Source organism: Trachypithecus francoisi, unplaced genomic scaffold, assembly GCF_009764315.1.
Source record: "Trachypithecus francoisi isolate TF-2019V2 unplaced genomic scaffold, Tfra_2.0 Lachesis_group17, whole genome shotgun sequence".
Taxonomy (NCBI): Eukaryota; Metazoa; Chordata; class Mammalia; order Primates; family Cercopithecidae; genus Trachypithecus; species Trachypithecus francoisi.
Window position 1 is genome coordinate 20,421,921 of NW_022681462.1, and position 21,242 is coordinate 20,443,162.

The 21,242-nt window shown below is 43.1% G+C and overlaps 1 protein-coding gene across 1 annotated transcript; it reads left to right on the forward strand.

Moving 5' to 3' along the window:
* The first annotated feature begins 765 nt into the window (after positions 1-765).
* On the forward strand, positions 766-20,371 carry LOC117063076 (histone H3.3A-like). Its single transcript, XM_033176841.1, has 2 exons — positions 766-825; positions 19,527-20,371. The coding sequence occupies exons 1-2, from the start codon at positions 766-768 to the stop codon at positions 20,028-20,030; spliced, it is 564 nt and encodes a 187-aa protein (XP_033032732.1). The 3' UTR covers positions 20,031-20,371.
* Positions 20,372-21,242: the final 871 nt, after the last annotated feature.

The following is a 21,242-nucleotide window of genomic DNA, read 5'->3' on the forward strand; positions in this document are numbered from 1 at the left end:
ATGCAAAGCAAAAAGTTTGAACATTTCCACCAAATAATTAACAGTGCCTACCTGTATGGTAGGCTTTAGAGAGGTGCAAGGAGAGCATTTATATATTAGTCTATATATTTCCAAACTGTTTGGATTTTTAAATGATGAAGCTGTATTCAGCACTGCTTATATAACTTACTGTCTTTTATTTATTTATTTATTTATTTTGAGATGGAGTCTTGCTCTGTCACCCAGGCTGGAGTGCAGTGGCATGATCTTGGCTCACTGCAACCTCCGCCTCCTAGGTTCAAGCGATTCTCCTGCCTCAGCCTCCCAAGTAGCTGGGATTACAGGCATGCACCACCACGCCCGGCTAATTTTTGTATTTTTTAGTGGAGGCGGTGTTTACCATGTTGGGCAGGCTGCTCTCAAACTCCTGGCCTCAGGTGATCCGCCCGCCTCGGCCTCCCAAAGTGCTGGGATTATAGGCATAAGCCACCGTGCCCAGCCATAACTTACTATTTTAAGTAAATAAATACCCACACATCTTTTGTCTCCAAGGGGACAATGCAGGCCACATCTGTCTAGTAAGCTGGTGGGCAGACCTTTGGGAAGCCTATTTTCATGAGGGGTAGAAAGGTTCTGATGGAAATAACTCTAAGGGAAGAAGGAAAACAGGCACAACAAGCTGATCCAGAGATAGTTTTGTTCAACAGAAAGAACTGATTCTGGGCTGGACTGGTATTTATAATTTAGATGCATCTGTGGGGCAAAGCCCCACAGCTCTATAAGGCAATGCAGGGCCCAGCAGCCCCACAGCACTGCTCCTATAGGAGTGTCCATGACTCCCAGCAGGTATGGGGTACCTGATGGGTGTGGCTGTGTCCAGCAAAACTGATAGCTACATGGGGTGTGGTAGGGGCAAAGGGAAGTCACACAGCTAGAGGAGGGGAAAAGATGGGAAGGTAATGGTAATTGTCTAACCTTGTCCACTAGCACAGGGGAGTCACATACCCTGGGGATGCCTAAAATACTCATGGGATGAGGGTGTGTGAACTAGACAGGGGTCTAGTTCCTACACTCGCAGGTAGGGGCAAGGGAGACGCATGAGTGGACAAGCTCTAAGTATGTGATAAGGGCACAAGAGTCCAGGTGTGTGTACAGGTGGGGAGAACAAGAGAGGGAGCCACAAAGTCTACAGGGGAGGGACCAGGAAGGTCTCCTGAACAGCTGACGTGGGGTGATTCACAGTTGGATAGATAGGCAGTAGGGATTTGCATGGCAAGGGTGGAGGGCACAGGGAACTCCATGTGCAAAGGCCTGGAGCTGACAGAGCGAGCAAGCAGTGTTTAGGGGAACTGAAATCAGTTTGGGCTGGTGACAATGAATACAGGGGAGTGGTAGACAATGAGGCCACAAAGGTTGTGTTTCATGGTAAGGAATTTGGACTTGATCCTGCAGGCAGTGGCGAAGCTCACAAGAGAAGTATTTAACAGGGAGATTAGATGATCAAATTTTCCAGTAAAGTTTTTCACCACAACACTCTCATCTCTCTTAGTTAATTCCCACCCAGGCTGCAGTCTGAACGTGAGAGCTGCTTCCTCCAGGAAGTGTTGCCTGAAAACCCTCAGACTCAGCCCTCAGCCAAAACTTCTAGGGGTTCTCAAGCACCTCTGCCATCTTTCCCCACTGTACTGGGTCCTAATGGCCTGTGCCCTGTCCTTTTCTCTCTTCCTTCATATGCTGTGAGTGCTGGAGGTCAGCACAGTATCTGTTGTGTCCTGCCTATGTTGTATTCCCACAGCCTGCAGAGAGCCTAGTATGATAAGTACTCGATATGTATTTATTTAATGAAAAACACATTATCCTTAATAAACTAATGCAGGAACAGAGAACCAACTACCACATGTTCTCACTTACAAGTGGGAGCTAAATGATGAGAACTCATGAACACAAAGAGGGGAGCAATACACACTGGGACCTCCTTGAGGGTGGAGGGTGGGGGGTTGGGAAAACGGAAAAGAGCAGAAAAAATAACTCCTGGGTACTAGGCTTAGTACCTGGGTAATGAAATAATCTGTACAACAAACCCCTGTGACACGAGTTTAACTATATAACAAATTTGCACATGTACTCCTGAACCTAAATTAAAAGTTAAAAAAAAAAAAAGTGTGAGAAGATCACTCTCATGGTTTCCAACCAGAACTGTAGAGTACAGGTTGAAAACAGGTGGCAGGGGGCCAGGGAGAAGACCCTTGCAATCGTTCAGGTGAGAAAGGATGAGTGCCTGAGCTGAGGCAGTGGTGGAGGGGCTGGAGAGCAAGGAGAGACTGGGAAAATGTTTAGGCGGCAAACTGATAGGCCAGGTGAGCAGAGGAGGGAAGGAAGGGAGCCAGATAAGGAGAGGAGGGCTCCTGGGATTCTGGCTTAAGCAGCTGAACAGATGATGGATTAACCAAGACTGTCTATTCCGGAAGAGGAAGTAATGTGTGGGGGAAGATGAAGAAACCAGTTTAGACATGCTTTGACTTGCCTGTAGAGCACACAGGTGGAAAGGTCTCTGGTGCAACCACAAAACGGGAGCCCGGGACAGACATGTGGATTGAAGATAGAGATTTGGGAGCTATCAGCCTGCAGGTGATGGTTGAAGACCAGGGAGGAAATAAGATCACCCAGGGAGAGGAGGAGGAGACGAAACAACAAGAATGCCAACCCGTAAAGAGTGAGATGAGGAGGAGCCATGGAGAGAAAGGGAAGCATGAGAGAGGGAGGAAAAGCAGGAGCTAAGAGCAGCATCACTGCTAAGGGAGAAGCAGCTTCGGGGGCTAGCAAACAGGGTCCAACAGCGTAGAGAAACAGAGCCTGCCCAGGCCTCTCTTTTCAACTGAGGAAAATGAGGCCAAGGGAGGCTGATCAAGGGAGCTGGAGGCATGTGCTATTAGTACCCATGGTCACATAGGCCATGGCTCTCAAATTATGATCCCTGGACTCCTGGGTCTCCAAGACCCTTCCCGGGGGATCCAAGAGGTCAACATCATTTTCATAATAATACCAAGAGTTTTTCTGCAGCATTCCCTTTGCGGACATTTGCACTGATGATGCGAAAGCAACAGTATTTGGTGCCTTCTAGAGCCTTAATCAATGAAGAGGCACCAAACTGCATCAGGAGTCATAGTCTTCACCTCCATGTACTTGCAGTTCAACAGAAAGGCAAACTTCATGTAAGAATGTCCATGATGGAGTAATAATTATTAATTTTATTAAAACATATCCCTTGAATACATGTCTTATTAATACTCTGTATACAAAGCACTTCTGCTGAATACCAAAGTACTTGAAGCACTTACCTAATTGTTTGAATTGCAAGCTGACCTACCTGCTTTTTCATAGAACATCATTTTTATTAGGAAAAAAAAGACTAACAAACTATGATTATTCAGACTTGGGTATTTGGCAAACATTTTCTCAAAAATGAATGAAGTGAACCTGTCACCTCATAGAAAACAACTGACAGTATTTGTTGCCAACTGTAAAATTGGAGCTGCAAGTGAAGATTTAAAATTTTAGAAAATGTGTATCCATGCTGGTAGATACCTTAAGACTTCTTAACACCTCAAGACTTTTCTGATGAAATCAGTGGTAACACTGACAAATATTAGTTTTTGGTATTACAGACTGAAATGTGCCTACATTTAGAAGATGTGTATAATTCACGAACCATCATTTTCAAAATGACCAATGTATGATGTTACATTATCAGGCATGAATAAAAGACCCATTCAAAGTGCAAGATAGAGCAATGAAGTTTACTATAGAAAGGTATGAGTTCACTGATATGGATTCAACTAATTTTTTACACATATTACAACTAATTTTTCAGAAACTGCCATTTGTCTAATTTTGATGACATACCAAAGAAGAGTATCCACCATGACCTAAAAAGGTTATTAAAATACTACTTTTTCCAACTCCAAATCTGTATGTAGCTGGATTTCCTTCATCTACTTCATTCAAAACAACATACATAACAGACTGAATACAAAAACAGATACGAAAATCCAGCTGTCTTCTATTACTATTATCCACATTTTTTTTGTTTTAGAGAAAATAGTTGTTTTTATAAAAAGTATGTTGGCTGGGCGCAGTGGCTCATGCCTATAATCCCAGGACTTTGGGAGGCCAAGGTGGGTGGATCACTTGAGATCTGGAGTTCAAGACCAGCCTGGCCAATATGGTGAAACCCCGTCTTTACTACAAAATACAAAAACTAGCCGGGTGTGGTGGTGGGCACCTGTAATCCCAGCTACTCAGGAGGCTAAGGCATGAGAATCACTTGAGCCTGGGAGGCGAAGGCTACAGTGAGCAGTGAGCTGTAATCACACCACTGCACTCCAGCTTGGACAACAGAGTGAAACTCCGTCTCAAAAAAAAAAGTATGTTCACATGTAATGGATTCATTGTTGTTACTTTTAAATGATCAGTTTCTAATATGGCATTTTTCCAAAATACTAATTGTAATGTTTATCATATTTTGGATATGGTAAATATTGTTAAAACCACTAAATAAAAGTTATTTGGGGTTGTCTATAATTTTTAAGAGTGTAAAAGGGCATATCATTGGATTTGTCAATGATTTCTTGAATATAACACCCAAGGCACAGGCAACAGAAGAAAAAATAGATATATTGGACCTCATGAAAATTAAACACTTTTTTGCATCAAACGGCACTTTTAGCAGAATAAAAAAGGTGATGCACAGAATGGGGGAAAATATTTGAAAAGCACATCTCTAGTATGGTTTAACATGCAGGATACATAGAGAAATCTAAATATTCCACAACAGAAAAACCAAACAACCCCATTCAAAAAGGGCAAAGGACTTGAACAGACATTTCTCCAAAGAAGATATACAAGCACAATAAGCCCACAAAAAGATGCTCGAAATCGTAAAAAGCATGGGGGAAAAAAAAGGAGACATATGGTACTACATCAAACAAAAAAATGTCTGTGCAACAGAGGATACAATCAGGAGTGAAAAGGCAGCCGGGTGCAGTGGCTCACGCCTGTAATCCTAACACTTTGAAGAGGCCAAGGCAGACAGATCATGTGAGCCTACGAGTTCAAGACCAACCTGGGTAACATGGTGAAATCTCATCTCTACAAAAAATACAAAAATTAGCCAGATACGGTGGCATGTGTCTATGGTCTCAGCTATTTGGGAGGCTGAGGTGGGAGGATCCCTTGAGCCAGGGAGGTTGAGACTGCAGTGAGCCACATTCATGCCATTGTACTCCAGGGATAATAGAGCAAGATCCTGTCTCAAAAAAAATTAAAAAAAGAGTGAAAAGGCAATCCACAGAATGGGAAAAAATATTTGCAAATCATATATCTGAAAAGGACTTACTATCCAGAATATATTTTTAAAATTCCTACAACTCAACAACAAAGAGCAAATGCCTTCATTTTTAAAATGGGTAAAGGACTTGGCCAGGCGCGGTGGCTCAAGCCTGTAATCCCAGCACTTTGGGAGGCCGAGACGGGCGGATCACGAGGTCAGGAGATCGAGACCATCCTGGTGAACATGGTGAAACCCCATCTCTACTAAAAAATACAAAAGAAAAACTAGCCGGGAGAGGTGGCGGGCACCTGTAGTCCCAGCTACTCGGGAGGCTGAGGCGGGAGAGTGGCGTGAACCTGGGAGGTGGAGCTTGCAGTGAGCTGAGATCCGGCCACTGCACTCCAGCGTGGGCGACAGAGTGAGACTCTGTCTCAAAAAAAAAAAAAAAAAAAATGGGTAAAGGACTTGAATAGACATTTCTCCAAAGAAGAGAACACAAATGGCCAACAATCATATGTAAAGATGTTCAGCATCACTAATCATTAGAGAAATGCAAATCAAAACCACAAAGAATTATTACCTCACACCCATTAGCTTGGATACTACCAAAAATTTAAAAACAGACCCAACTATATGTGGCCTATAAAGATTAACTTCACGTTTAAGAACACACATAGAATGAAAGTAAAAGGCTAGAAAAATATCTCAGGCAAATGGAAACCAAAGAGAGCAGGTGTAGCTATACTTAGATAAAATAGACTCAGTAAAAAACTGTAAAACAAGACAAAGAACATCATTACACAATTATAGAGGATCAATATATCAAGACAATATAACAACTGTAAATATACAGTTGACCCTTGAACAACACGGGTTTGAACTGCATGGGTCCACTTATATGCAGATTTTTTCCAACCAAATGAGGATCGAAAATACAGTATTCACAGGATGGGAAACCCATGTGTATGGAGGGCCAGCTTTTCATATACATAGGTTCTGCAGGGCAACTGCGGGACTTGAATGGTGCAGTTTTTGTTATACACAGAGGTACTGGAAGCAATCACACACCAACGGACAACTGTAAATACACCCAACATCAAAGCATCTAGATACATAAGGCAAATATCAATACATCTTGAGAGATTATAATACAATAATAGTAGGGGACTTCAGGCCAGGCATAGTGGCTCACACCTGTAATCCCAGCACTTTGGGAGGCTGACGCAGGCGGATCACTGGAGGTCAGGGGTTCAAGACCAGCCTGGCCAACATGGTGAAACCACATGTGTACTAAAACTACAAAAATTAGCTGAACATGGTGACTCCCACCTGTAATCCCAGCTACTCGGAAGGCTGAGGGAAGAGAATCACTTGAACCCGGGAGGCAGAGGCTGCAGCGAGCCGAGATTTCACCACTGCCCTCCAGCCTAGGTGACAGAGCAGGACTCCATTTCAATAATAATAATAATAATAGTAGGAGACTTCAATAGTCCACTTTCAACAAAGCCAGAAAATCGAAAAGGAAACATCAAACTTGAACTACACTTTAGACCAAAGGAACCTAACAGACATATAAAGAACACTCCATCCAACAGCAGTAGAAAATACATCCTTCCGGCTGGGCGCGGTGGCTCAAGCCTGTAATCCCAGCACTTTGGGAGGCCGAGACGGGTGGATCACGAGGTCAGGAGATCGAGACCATCCTGGCTAACATGGTGAAACCCCGTCTCTACTCAAAAAATACAAAAAAATAGGCCGGGCGCGGTGGCTCAAGCCTGTAATCCCAGCACTTTGGGAGGCCGAGACGGGCGGATCACGAGGTCAGGAGATCGAGACCATCCTGGCTACATGGTGAAACCCCATCTCTACTAAAATAGAAAAAACTAGCCGGGCGAGGTGGCGGGCGCCTGTAGTCCCAGCTACTCGGGAGGCTGAGGCAGGAGAATGGCCTGAACCCGGGAGGCGGAGCTTGCCGTGAGCTGAGATCCGGCCACAGCACTCCAGCCTGGCGGAAGAGCGAGACTCCGTCTCAAAAAAAAAAAAAAAAAAAAAAAATACAAAAAAACTAGCCAGGCGAGGTGGTGGGTGCCTGTAGTCCCAGTTACTCGGGAGGCTGAGGCAGGAGAATGGTGTAAACCCGGGAGGCGGAGCTTGCAGTGAGCTAAGATTTGGCCACTGCACTCCAGCCCGGGCGACAGAGCGAGACTCCGCCTCAAAAAAAGAAAGAAAATACATTCTTCCCAGGTGCACATGGAACATTCTCGAGGACAACTCACATGTTAGGCCACAAAACAAGTCTTAATAAGCTTTAGAAGACTGAAATCATACCAAGTATCTTTTCTGACCACAATGGTATGAAACTAGAAATAATAAAAGGAATTTCAGAAAATTTCACAAATACAAAGAAATTGAACAACATGCTTGTGAACAATAGCCAGACAAGGACACTACAAGAAAAGAAAATTATAGACCAATGGGACTACATCATCATAAATGCAAAAATCCTCAATAAGGCCAGGTGCAATGTGACTCACACCTGTAATACTAGCACTTTGAAAGACTGAGACAGGAGGATTACTTGAGCCCAGGAGTTTGAGGCTGCAGTAAGCCAAGATTATGCCACTACACTCCAGCCTGGGTGACAAAGCAAGACCAGCAAACCGAATTCAACAACACATTAAAAAGATCATCCAGGCCAGGCTCATGTCTGTAATCCCAGCACTTTGGAAGGCCAAGGCAGGCAGACCACTTGAGGTCAGGAGTTTGAGACCAGCTTGGCCAACATGGTGAAGCCCCATCTCTAATGAAAATACAAAAACTAGCAGGGCATGGTGGCAGGCGCTTGTAATCCCAGCTACTCAGGAGGCTGAGGCATAAGAATTGCTTGAACCTACGAGGCAGAGGTTGCAGTGAGCTGAGATCACACCACTGTCCTCCAGCCTGGACAACAGGGCAGCAGAGTGAAACTCTGTCCCCACCAAGAAGAAAAATAAAACGATCATCCATTATGATCAATTGGGATTTATTCCTGGAATGCAAGGATGGTTCAACATACACAAATCAATAAATATGATACACCACATTAACAGGAGGAAGGACAAAAGTCCAATGATCATCTCAAATTTTTTTTTTTTTTTTTACATGGAGTCTGGCTCTGTCACCCAGGCTGGAGTGCAGTGGCACAATCTCGGATCACTGCAAGCTCCACCTCCCGGGTTTACGCCATTCTCCTACCTCAGCGTCCTGAGTAGCTGAGACTACAGGCGCCCACCACCACGCCTGGCTAGTTTTTTTGTATTTTTAGTAGAGACAGGGTTTCACCACGTTAACTAGGATGGCCTTGATCTCCTGACCTTGTGATCCACCCGCCTCGGCCTCCCAAAGTGCTGGGATTATAGGTGTGAGCCACCATGCCCAGCCTGATCATCTCAATTGATGGAGAAAGGTATTCAACAAAATTCAACATCCTTTCATGATTAAAAACTCTCAATAAATTAGGCATAGAAGGAATGGACCTCAACACAATAAGGATCATATACAATAGGCCCACAGCTAACATCATATTGAATAGTGAAAATTGAAAGCTTTCTTCTTAAGATTAGTAATAAGACAGCTCGGGTGCAGTGGCTCACGCCTGTAATCCCAGCACTTTGGGAGGCCGAGGCAGGTGGATCACGAGGTCAGGAGATCGAGACCATCCTGGCTAACACGGTGAAACCCCGTCTCTGCTAAAAAATACAAAAAATTAGCCAGGGCTGGTGGCAGGCGCCTGTAGTCCCAGCTACTCGGGAGGCTGAGACAGGAGAATGGTGTGAACCCGGGAGGCGGAGCTTGCAGTGAGCCAAGATCGTGCCACTGCACTCCAGCCTGGGTGATGAGCAAGACTCCATTTCAAAAAAAAAAAAAAAGATTAGTAATAAGACAAGAATGCTTATTCTGGACACTTCTATTCAACATAGTATTGGAAATCCTAGCCAGAACAGTTAGGCAAGAGAAAGAAATAAAATTTGTATAAATCGCAAAGGAAAAAGTTAAATTGTGTTTGTTGATGACATGATCTTTAGATAGATAGACAATAGTAAAAACTCACCAAAAAATGTTAGAACTGATAAACATATTCAGTAAAGTTGCAGGATACAAAATCAACATGCATTTGCTTATCTGTTAGTATTTTTTTTAAAAAGAAACAAAAATCAACATGCAAAATTCAGTAGTGTTTGTACACAATAACAACAAACTATCAAAAAAATGAAGAAAACAATCTCATTTACCATAGCCATTTTAAAATACTTAGGAATAGGCTGGGTGCAGTGGCTAATGCCTGTAATCCCAGCACTTTGGGAGGCCAAGGCGGGAGGATCGCCTGAGCTCAGGAATTTGAGACCACACTGGGCAACATGGTGAAACCCCATCTCTACTAAAATACAAAAAATGAGCCAGGTGTGGTGGTGCATACCTGTTTAGGAGGCTAAGGCACGAGAATCACTTAAGCCCAGGAGGCGGAGGATTTGCAGTGAGCCGAGATCACGCCACTCTAGCTTGGACAACAGAGTGAAACTCCATCTCAAAAAATAACAATAATAATAATAAAATAAATAAATAAATAATACTTAGGAATAAATTTAATCAAGGAAATGAAAGATCTGTACACAGAAAACACCATTGAAACACTGATGAAAGAAACTGAAGAGGACACACACAAAACATGGAAAGATATGCTGTGTCCATGGATTGGAAGAATTAACATTAAAATGCCCATACTACCCAAAATGATCTACAGATTCAATGCAATCTCTATCAAAATACTAACAAAATTCTTCACAAAAATAGAAAAAACAACTCTGAAATTCCTATAGAACCAAAGACCCCAAATAGCCAAAGCAATCTGGAGAAAAAAGAACAAGGCTAGAGGTATCATACTATCTGTCTCCAAAATATACTACAAAGCTGTAGTAACCAAAACAGCATGGCACCACCAAAAAACAGACACATAGACTAATGGAACAAAATAAAGAACCCAGAAATAAATCCATATATTTACAGTCAACTGATTTTCAACAAAGGTCCCAAGAACATACACTGGGGAAAGGACAGCCTACTCAATAAATGGTGCTGGAAAAACTGGATATTCAAATACAGAATAATGAAATTAGATGTTCATTTCACACCATATACAAAAATCAAATAAAAGTAGATTAAAGACAAACATAAGACCTGAAACTGTAAAACTACTAGAAGAAAGCATAGGGGAAAAGCTTCATGACATTAGTCTGGGCAAAAATTTTGGATATGACTCCAAAAGCTCAGGCAACAAAAGCAAAAATTGACAAATAGGATTACATCAAACTGAAACTCTTCTACACACCAAAGGAAACAATACAGTGAAGAGACAACTTACAGAGTGAGAGAATACATTTGCAAACCATGTATCTGAGAAAGGTTTATGATCTAAAGTGTATATAAGAAACTCAAACAACTCAGTAGGAAGAAAACAAATAACCCGAGTTTTAAAATGATCAAAGGACTTGAACAGACATTTCCCAAAAGAAGACATACAAATGGCCAACAGGAATCTGAAAAGGTGCTCAACTGCACTAATTACCAGAGACATGCAATTCAAAACAATGACATATCACCTCACTCTTGTTAGAATGGCTATTACAAAAAAGAAGAAAGATGACAAGTATTGGCAAGGACGTTGAGAAAAGGAAACCCTTGCAAATTACTGATGGAAATGTGAATTAGTACAGCCATTATGAAAAACACTATGGTGATTCCTCAAAAATTTTAAAGTAGAACTACCATATGATCCAGCAATACCACTACTGGGTATACATCTAAGGGAAATGAAATCAGTATGTTGAAGAGATATTCACACTCCCATGTTCATTACAGCATTATTTACAATAGCCAAGATATAAAATCAATGTAAGTGTCCATCAGCAGATGAAAGAAGAAAATGTGGTACATACACACAATGGAGTACCATTCATCCTTTAAAAAGAAGAAAATCCTGTCATTTGTGACAACACAGATGAACCTGGAAGATATTATGTCAAGTGAAATAAGCCAGGTACAGAAAGACCTCACTTATATATGGAGTATAAAATAGTTTAACTCATAGAAATAGAGAGTAAAATGGTGGTTACCAGAGGGTGGGGGATGAAGAGATTGGAAAGATGTCAAGGGACACAAAATTTGTTAGACAGGAGGAATAAGTTCAAGAGAGCGACTGTACGTCATGCTGACTACAGTAAGTAACCATACATTGTATATTTGAAAATTGCTAAGAGAATTAAGTGGTCTTATCACAAAAAATGGGAAGTATATGAGGCAATGCATATGTTCAATAGGTTAATTTAGCCATTCCACAATGTGTGTGTGTGTATATATATACACACATATATCAAATCATGTTGTATACCATAAATCCATATAATTTTTACTTGTCAAAACATACATTTTTTAAAAATCAAAAATAACAAGTGCTGGCAACGATATGGAGAAATTGAACCCCTAATGTAGTGTTACTGGGAATGCAAAAGGGTGCAGCTGCTGAAGAAAACAACATGGCAGTTACTCAAATAATTAAAAATAGAATTACCATATGATCTAGCAATTCCACTTCTGGTTATATATCCAACTGAATTGAAAGCAGAGTCCTGAAGAGGTATTTATTCAATCATGTTTGTCGCAGTATTATCACAATAGCAAGCAAGGTACAAGCAACCCAAATGTCTATCCGTGATGAATGGATGGACAAAATGTGGTGTATACATACAATGGAATGTTGTTCAGCCATAAGAAGGAAGTTCTGAAACATGCTACAATATAAACATTTAAGACGTTGTGGGCCGGGCACGGCTCACGCCTGTGATCCCACCACTTTGGGAGGCAGAGGCAGGCGGATCATCTGAGGTCAGGAGTTTGAGACTAGCCTGGCTAACATGGTGAAACCCCGTTTCTACTAAAAATACAAAAAATTACCCGGGGTGGTGGAACACACCTGTAATCCCAGTTACTTGGGAGGCTGAGGCAGGAGAATCACTTGAACCTGGGAGGCAGAGGTTGCAGTGAGCTGAGATCATGCCATTGCACTCAAGCTTGGGCAAAAAAAAAAGACATTGTGCAGGGTGATGTAAGCCACACAGGGGGATGTGCTATATGATTCCACTTACTTGGGGTGCCTAATTAGATTCATGGAGAACAGAGGATACTGGTGGTGATCAGGGGTTGAGGGAGGGAAGAATAGGGAGTTTTCATTTAATATGGATAGAGTTTCAATTTTCAAGATGAAAAGAGTTCTTGAGATAAAGAGTGGTGATGGTTGCACAATATAAATGTACTCAATACAACTGAACTGTATACTTAAAAATGTTATGTGTATTTTACCACAGCTTTTTAAATTTTTTATTTATATAATAGAAGCTGTATGTCCATTGAAAAATGCTCCCCATTGCTCCCTCCCCCAGTCCCTGGTGGTCACCATTCCATTCTTTTTTTTTTTTTTTTTTTTGAGACGGAGTCTGGCTCTGCCACCCAGGCTGGAGTGCAGTGGCCGGATCTCAGCTCACTGCAAGCTCCACCTCCCGGGTTTTACACCATTCTCCTGCCTCAGCCTCCCAAGTAGCTGGGACTACAGGCGCCCGCCACATCGCCCGGCTAGTTTTTTGTAATTTTTAGTAGAGACGGGGTTTCACCATGTTAGACAGGATGGTCTCGATCTCCTGACCTCGTGATCCGCCCGTCTCGGCCTCCCAAAGTGCTGGGATTACAGGCTTGAGCCACCGTGCCCGGCCTCACCATTCCATTCTTATGTATGTGGAATATACATCATATAGGTAGAATCACATGGTGTTTTTCCTCCTGTAACTGGCTTGTTTCATTTGGCACAGTATTCTCTAGGTTTATCCATGTTGTTACAGATAGCAAGATTTCCTTCTTTTTTAAAGTTGTATAGTATTCCATCATGTGTACATACCATTTTTTTCATCCATTCTTCTGTATGCAAGATGAATAAATTCTTTTTTTTGTTTGTTTTTGAGACAGAGTCTTGCTTTGTCGCCCAGGCTGGAGTGCAATGGCGTGATCTCAGCTCACTGCAAGCTCCGCCTTCCAGGTTCATGCCATTCTCCTGCCTCAGCCTCCCCAACAGCTGGGACTACAGGCGCACACCGCCATGCCTGGCTAATTTTTTGTATTTTTAGTAGAGACGGGGTTTCACCGTGTTAGCCAGGATGGTCTCAATCTCCTGACCTCATGATTGGCCTGCCTCAGCCTCCCAAAGTGCTGGGATTACAGGTGTGAGCCACCGCGCCTGGCCAAGATGAATATATTCTAGGTATCTGCTGTACAATATAGTACCTATAGTTAATGATAAGGTATTGGGCACTTTAAAATACATTAAGAGAATACATGTTTTTTTTTTTTTTTTTTTTTTTTTTTGAGACAGAGTATCACTCTGTTGCCAGGCTGGAGTGCAGTGGCACTATCTCGGCTCACTGCAACCTCTGCCTCCCGGGTTCAACCGATTCTCCTGCCTCAGCCTCCTGAGTAGCTGTGACTATCGAAGTGTGCCACCATGCCCAGCTAATTTTTTTGTATTTTTAGTAGAGATGGGGTTTCACCATGTTAGCCAGCATGGTCTCAATCTCTTGACCTCGTGATCTGCCCACCTCGGCCTCTCAAAGTGCTGGGATTACAGGCATGAGCCACCGCACCTGGCCGATATATGTTGTTTTTTTTTTCTTTTTTGGTTTGTTTGTTTGTTTTTGAGACAAAGTCTGGCTCTGTCACCCAGGTTGGAGTGCGGTGGTGCGATCTTGGATCACTGCAAGCTCCACCTCCCAGGTTCATGCCATTCTCCTGCCTCAGCCTCCCAAGTAGCTGGGACTACAGGTGCCCACCACCATGCCCGACTAATTTTTTTGTATTTTTAGTAGAGACGGGGTTTCACTGTGTTAGCCAGGATGGTCTCAATCTCCTGACCTCATGATCGCCTGCCTTGGCCTCCCAAAGTGCTGGGATTACAGGTGTGAGCCACCACGCCCGGCCCAATACATGTCATCTTAAGTGTTCTTACCAAAACACACACACACACATGCACGCATGAACACAAGCAGGCCAAGCACAGTGGCTCATGCCTGTAATCCCAGCACTTTGGGAGGCCATGGCAGGAGGATCACTTGAGTCTGGGATATTGAGACCAGCCTGGGCAACATAGCGAGACCTCAACTTTACAAAAGACAAAAAAAAAAAAAATTAGTGGGGCATGATGGCACATGCAGTGAGCTGAGATCGCACCACTGCACTCCAGCCTGGGGAGTGAGACTCTGTTTCAAAAAAAAAAAGAAGAAGAAGAAGAAGAGATTCCAAGATGGCTGAATAGGAACAGCTCCAGTCTCCAGCTCCCAGCATAAGCGGCACAGAAGACGGGTGATTTCTGCATTTCCAACCGAGGTACTGGGTTCATCTCACTGTGGCATGTCAGACAGTGGGTGCAGGACAGTGGGTGCAGCCCACCGAGCAACAGCCGAAGCAGGGCGAGGCATCGCCTCACCTGGGAAGTGCAAAGGGTAAGGGAATTTCCTTTCATAGCCAAGGGAAACCGTGACACACAGCACCAGGAAAATGGGGTCACTCCCACCCTAATACTGCGCTTTTCCAACAGTCTTAGCAAAGGGCACACCAGGTGATTATATCCTGCACCTGGCTCGGAGGGTCCCACGCACACTGGGCCTCCCTCATTGCTAGCACAACATTCTGAGATCTAACTGCAAGGTGACAGCGAGGCTGGGGGAGGGGCGCCCGCCATTGCTGAGGCTTGAGTAGGTAAACAAAGAGGCTGGTCCAGGGAAGCTGGAACTGGGTGGAGCCCACCAAAGCTCAAGGAGATCTGCCTGCCTCTGCAGACTCCACCTCTAGGGACACAGCATACGCAAACAAAAGGCAGCAGAAACCTCTGCAGATTTAAATGTCCCTGTCTGACAGCTTTGAAGAGAGTAATGGTTCTCCCAGCACGGAGTTTGAGATCTGAGAACGGACAGACTGCCTCCTCAAGTGGGTCTCTGACCCCCAAGTAGCCTAAATGGGAGGCACCCCCTAGTAGGGGCAGACTGACACCTCACACAGCCGGGTACCCCTCTGAGACAAAGCTTCCAGAGAAACGATCACACAGAAACATTTGCTGTTTAGCAATATTCACTATTCTGCAGCCTCCGCTGCTGATACCCAGACAAACAGGGTCTGGAGTGGACCTCCAGCAAACTCCAACAGATCTGCAGCTGAGGGTCCTGACTGTTAGAAGAAAAACTAACAAACAGAAAGGACATCCACACCAAAACCCCATCTGTACATCACCATCATCAAAGACTAAAGGTGGATAAAACCACAAAGATGGGGAAAAAACAGAGCAGAAACGTTGAAAATTCTAAAAATCAGAGTGCCTCTCCCCCTCCAAAGGAACACAGCTCCTCGCCAGCAACGGAACAAAGCTGGACGGAGAATGACTTTGACGAGTTGAGAGAAGGCTTCAGACAATCAAACTTCTCCGAGCTAAAGGAGGAAGTTTGAATCCATCGCAAAGAAGCTAAAAACCTTGAAAAAAGATGAGACGAATGGCTAACTAGAATAACCAATGTAGAGAAGTCCTTAAATGACCTGACAGAGCTGAAAACCATGGCACAAGAACTACATGACAAATACACAAGCCTCAGTAACCGATTCATTCAGCTGGAAGAAAGGCTATCAGTGATTGAAGATCAAATGAATGAAATGAAGCGAGAAGAGAAGTTTAGAGAAAAAAAAGTAAAAAGAAACGCACAAAGCCTCCAAGAAATATGAGACTATGTGAAAAGACTAAATCTACATCAGATTGGTGTACCTGAAAGTGACGGGGAGAATGGAACTAAGCTGGAAAACACTCTGCAGGGTATTATCCAGGAGAACTTCCCCAACCTAGCAAGGCAGGCCAACATTCAAATTCAGAAAATACAGAGAACACCACAAAGATACTCCTCGAGAAGAGCAACTCCAAGACACATAATTGTCAGATTCACCAAAGTTGAAATGAAGGAAAAAATGTTAAGGGCAGTCAGAGAGAAAGGTTGGGTTACCCACAAAGGGAAGCCCATCAGACTAACAGCAGATCTCTCGGCAGAAACTCTACAAGCCAGAAGACAGTGGGGGCCAATATTCAACATTCTTAAAGAAAAGAATTTTCAACCCAGAATTTCATATCCAGCCAAACTAAGTTTCATAAGTGAAGGAGAAATAAAATCCTTTACAGACAAGCAAATGTTGAGAGATTCTGTCACCACCAGGCCTGCCCTACAAGAGATCCCGAAGGAAGCACTAAACATGGAAAGGAACAACTTGTACCAGCCATTGCAAAAACATGCCAAAATGTAATGACCATAGATGCTAGGAAGAAACTGCATCAACTAACGAGCAAAATAACCAGCTAACATCATAATGACAGGATCAAATTCACATATAACAATATTAACCTTAAATGTAAATGGGCTAAATGCTCCCATTAAAAGACACAGACTGGCAAATTGGATAAAGAGTCAAGACTCATCAGTGTGCTGTATTCAGGAGACCCATCTCACATGCAGAGACACATATAGGCTCAAAATAAAGGGATGGAGGAAGATCTACCAAGCAAATGGAAAACAAAAAAAAAAAAAGGCAGGGGTTGCAATTCTAGTCTCTGATAAAACAGACTTTAAACCAACAAAGATCAAAAGAGACAAAGAAGGCCATTACATAATGGTAAAGGGATCAGTTCAACAAGAAGAGCTAACTATCCTAAATACATATGCACCCAATACAGGAGCACCCAGATTCATAAAGCAAGTCCTTAGAGACTTAAAAAGAGACTTAGACTCTCACACAATAATAATGGGAGACTTTAACACCCCACTGTCAACATTAGACAGATCAACGAGACAGAAAATTAACAAGGATATCCAGAAACTGAACTCAGCTCTGCACCAAGCAGACCTAATAGACTTCTACAGAACTCTCCACCCCAAATCAATAGAATATACATTCTTCTCAGCACCACATCGCACTTATTCCAAAATTGACCACATAGTTGGAAGTAAAGCACTCCTCAGCAAATGTAAAAGAACAGAAATTATAACAAACTGTCTCTCAGACCACAGTGCAATCAAACTGGAACTCAGGATTAAGAAACCCACTCAAAACTGCTCAACTACATGGAAACTTAATAATCTTTTTTTTTTTTTTTTTTTTTTTGAGACGGAGTCTTGCTCTGTCGCCCAGGCTGGAGTGCAGTGGCTGGATCTCAGCTCACTGCAAGCTCCGCCTCCCGGGTTTACGCCATTCTCCTGCCTCAGCCTCCCGAGTAGCTGGGACTACAGGCGCCGCCACCTCGCCCGGCTAGTTTTTTTTTTTTGTGTGTGTATTTTTTAGTAGAGACGGGTTTCACCGTGTTCACCAGGATGGTCTCGAACTCCTGACCTCGTGATCCGCCCGTCTCGGCCTCCCAAAGTGCTGGGATTACAGGCTTGAGCCACCGCGCCCGGCCGAAACTTAACAATCTACTAATTAATGACTACTGAGTACATAACGACATGAGGGCAGAAATAAAGATTTTCTTTGAAACCAATGAGAACAAAGATAAACAAAGATACAAACAACACATTTAAAGCAGTGCGTAGAGGGAAATTTATAGCACTAAATGCCCACAAGAGAAAGCAGGAAAGATCTAAAATTGACACCCTAACATCACAATTAAAAGAACTAGAGAAGGAAGAGCAAACACATTCAAAAGCTAGCAGAAGGCAAGAAATAACTAAGATCAGAGAAGAACTGAAGGAGACAGAGACACAAAAAACCCTTCAAAAAATCAATGAATCCAGGAGGTGTTTTTTTGAAAAGATCAACAAAATTGATAGACCACAGCAAGACTAATAAAGAAGAAAAGAGAAACGAATCAAATAGATGCAATAAAAAATGATAAAGGAGGCCGGGCGCGGTGGCTCAAGCCTGTAATCCCAGCACTTTGGGAGGCCGAGACGGGCGGATCACGAGGTCAGGAGATCGAGACCATCCTGGCTAACCCGGTGAAACCCCGTCTCTACTAAAAAATAAAAAAAAATTAGCCGGGCGAGGTGGCGGGCGCCTGTAGTCCCAGCTACTCGGGAGGCTGAGGCAGGAGAATGGCGTAAACCCAGGAGGCGGAGGTTGCAGTGAGCTAAGATCCGGCCACTGCACTCCAGCCTGGGCGACACAGCGAGACTCTGCCTCAAAAAAAAAATGATAAAGGGGATATCACCACCGACCCCACAGAAATACAAATTACCATCAGACAATACTATAAACACTTCTACACAAATAAACTAGAAAACCTAGAAGAAATGGATAAATTCCTGGACACATACACTCTCTCAAGACTAAACCAGGAAGAAGTTGAATCCCTGAATAGACCAATAACAGGCTCTGAAATCGAGGCAATAATTAATAGCTTACCAACCAAAAAAAGTCCAGGCCCAGACAGATTCACAGCCGAATTCTACCAGAGGTACAAGGAGGAGCTGGCACCATTCCTTCTGAAACTATTCCAATCAATGGAAAAAGAGGGAATCCTCCCTAACTCATTTTATGAGGCCAACATCATCCTGATACCAAAGCCTGGCAGAGATACAACAAAAACAGAGAATTTTAGACCAATATGCCTGATGAACATCGATGCAAAAATCCTCAATAAAATACTGGCAAATCGAATCCAGCACATCAAAAAGATTATCCACCATGATCAAGGGGGCTTCATCCCTGGGATGCAAGGCTGGTTCAACATAGGCAAATCAATAAATGTAATCCAGCATATAAACAGAACCAAAGACAAAAACCACATGATTATCTCAATAGATGCAGAAAAGGCCTTTGACAAAATTCAACAACCCTTCATACTAAAAACTCTCAATAAATTCGGTATTGATGGAATGTATCTCAAAATAATAAGAGCTATTTATGACAAACCCACAGCCAATATCATACTGAATGGGCAAAAACTGGAAGCATTCCCTTTGAAAACTGGCACAAGACAGGGATGCCCTCTCTCATCACTCCTATTCAACATAGTGTTGGAAGTTCTGGCCAGGGCAATCAGGCAGGAGAAAGAAATAAAGGGTATTCAATTAGGAAAAAGAGGAAAGCAGCAGAGCGGTTTGGTCATTCATTGGGCTAGTGTCGGTTCTTTGCTCCGCGATTGCGGCTCTTCCTCGGACAGCGGAAGCGGGGCGGCGGTCGGAGAAGTGACCTAAAACTTCGGCACTGGGTGAAAGAAAATGGCCTGAACCAAGCTCGTAAATCCACCTGTGGGAAAGTGCCCCGCAAACAGCTGGACACGAAAGCCGCCAGGAAAAGCGCCCCCTCTACCGGCAGGGTGAAGAAGCCTCATTGCTACAGGCCCAGGACCGTGGCGCTTCGAGAGATTCGTGGTTATCAGAAGTCGAGCCAGCTGCTCATCTGGAAGCTGCCCTTCCAGAGGTTGGTGAGGGAGATCGCGCAGGATCTCAAAACCGACCTGAGGTTTCAGAGCGTGGCCATCGGTGCGCTGCAGGAGGCTAGAGAAGCGCACCTGGTGGATCTGTTCGAAGATACTAATCTATGTGCCATCCACGCTAAGGGAGTCACCATCATGCCCAAAGACATCCAGTTGGCTCGCGGGATACGGGGAGAAAGAGCTTAAGTGAAGGCAGTTTTTATGGCGTTTTGTAGTAAATTCTGTAAAATACTTTGGTTTAATTTGTGACTTTTTTGTAAGAAATTGCTTATAATATGTTGCATTTGTACTTAAGTCATTCCATCTTTCACTCAGGATGAATGCGAAAAGTGACTGTTCACAGACCTCAGTGATGTGAGCACTGTTGCTCAGGAGTGACAAGTTGCTAATATGCAGAAGGGATGGGTGATATTTCTTGCTTCTCATGATGCATGTTTCTGTATATTAATGACTTGTTGGGTAGCTATTAAGGTACTAGAATTGATAAATGTGTACAGGGTCCTTTTGCAATAAAACTGGTTATGACTGGGGGAACAAAAAGGAAAAAGAGGAAGTTAAAGTGTCCCTGTTTGCAGATGATATGATTGTATATTTAGAAAACCCCATCGTCTCAGCCCAAAATCTTAAGCTGATAAGCAACTTCAGCAAAGTCTCAGGATACAAAATCAACGTGCAAAAATCACAAGCATTCTTATACACCAGTAACAGACAAACAGCCAAATCATGAGTGAACTCCCATTCACAATTGCTTCAAAGATAATAAAATACCTAGGAATCCAACTTACAAGGGATGTGAAGGATCTCTTCAAGGAGAACTACAAAACACTGCTTAATGAAATAAAAGAGGACACAAACAAATGGAAGAACATTCCACGCTCATGGATAGGAAGAATCAATATCGTGAAAATGGCCATACTCCCCAAGGTAATTTATAGATTCAATGCCATCCCCATTAAGCTACCAATGACTTTCTTCACAGAATTGGAAAAATCTACTTTAAAGTTCATATGGAACCAAAGAAGAGCCCGCATTGCCAAGACAATCCTAAGCCAAAAGAACAAAGCTGGAGGCATCATGCTACCTGACTTCAAACTATACTACAAGGCTACAGTAACCAAAACAGCACAGTACTGGTACCAAAACAGACATACAGACCAATGGAACAGAGCCCTCAGAAATAACACCACACATCTACAACCATCTGATCTTTGACAAACCTGACAAAAACAAGAAATGGGGAAAGGATTCCCTATTTAATAAATGGTGCTGGGAAAATTGGCTAGCCATATGTAGAAAGCTGAAACTGGATCCCTTCCTTACACCTTATACAAAAATTAATTCAAGATGGATTAGAGACTTAAATGTTAGACCTAAAACCATAAAAATCCTAAAAGAAAA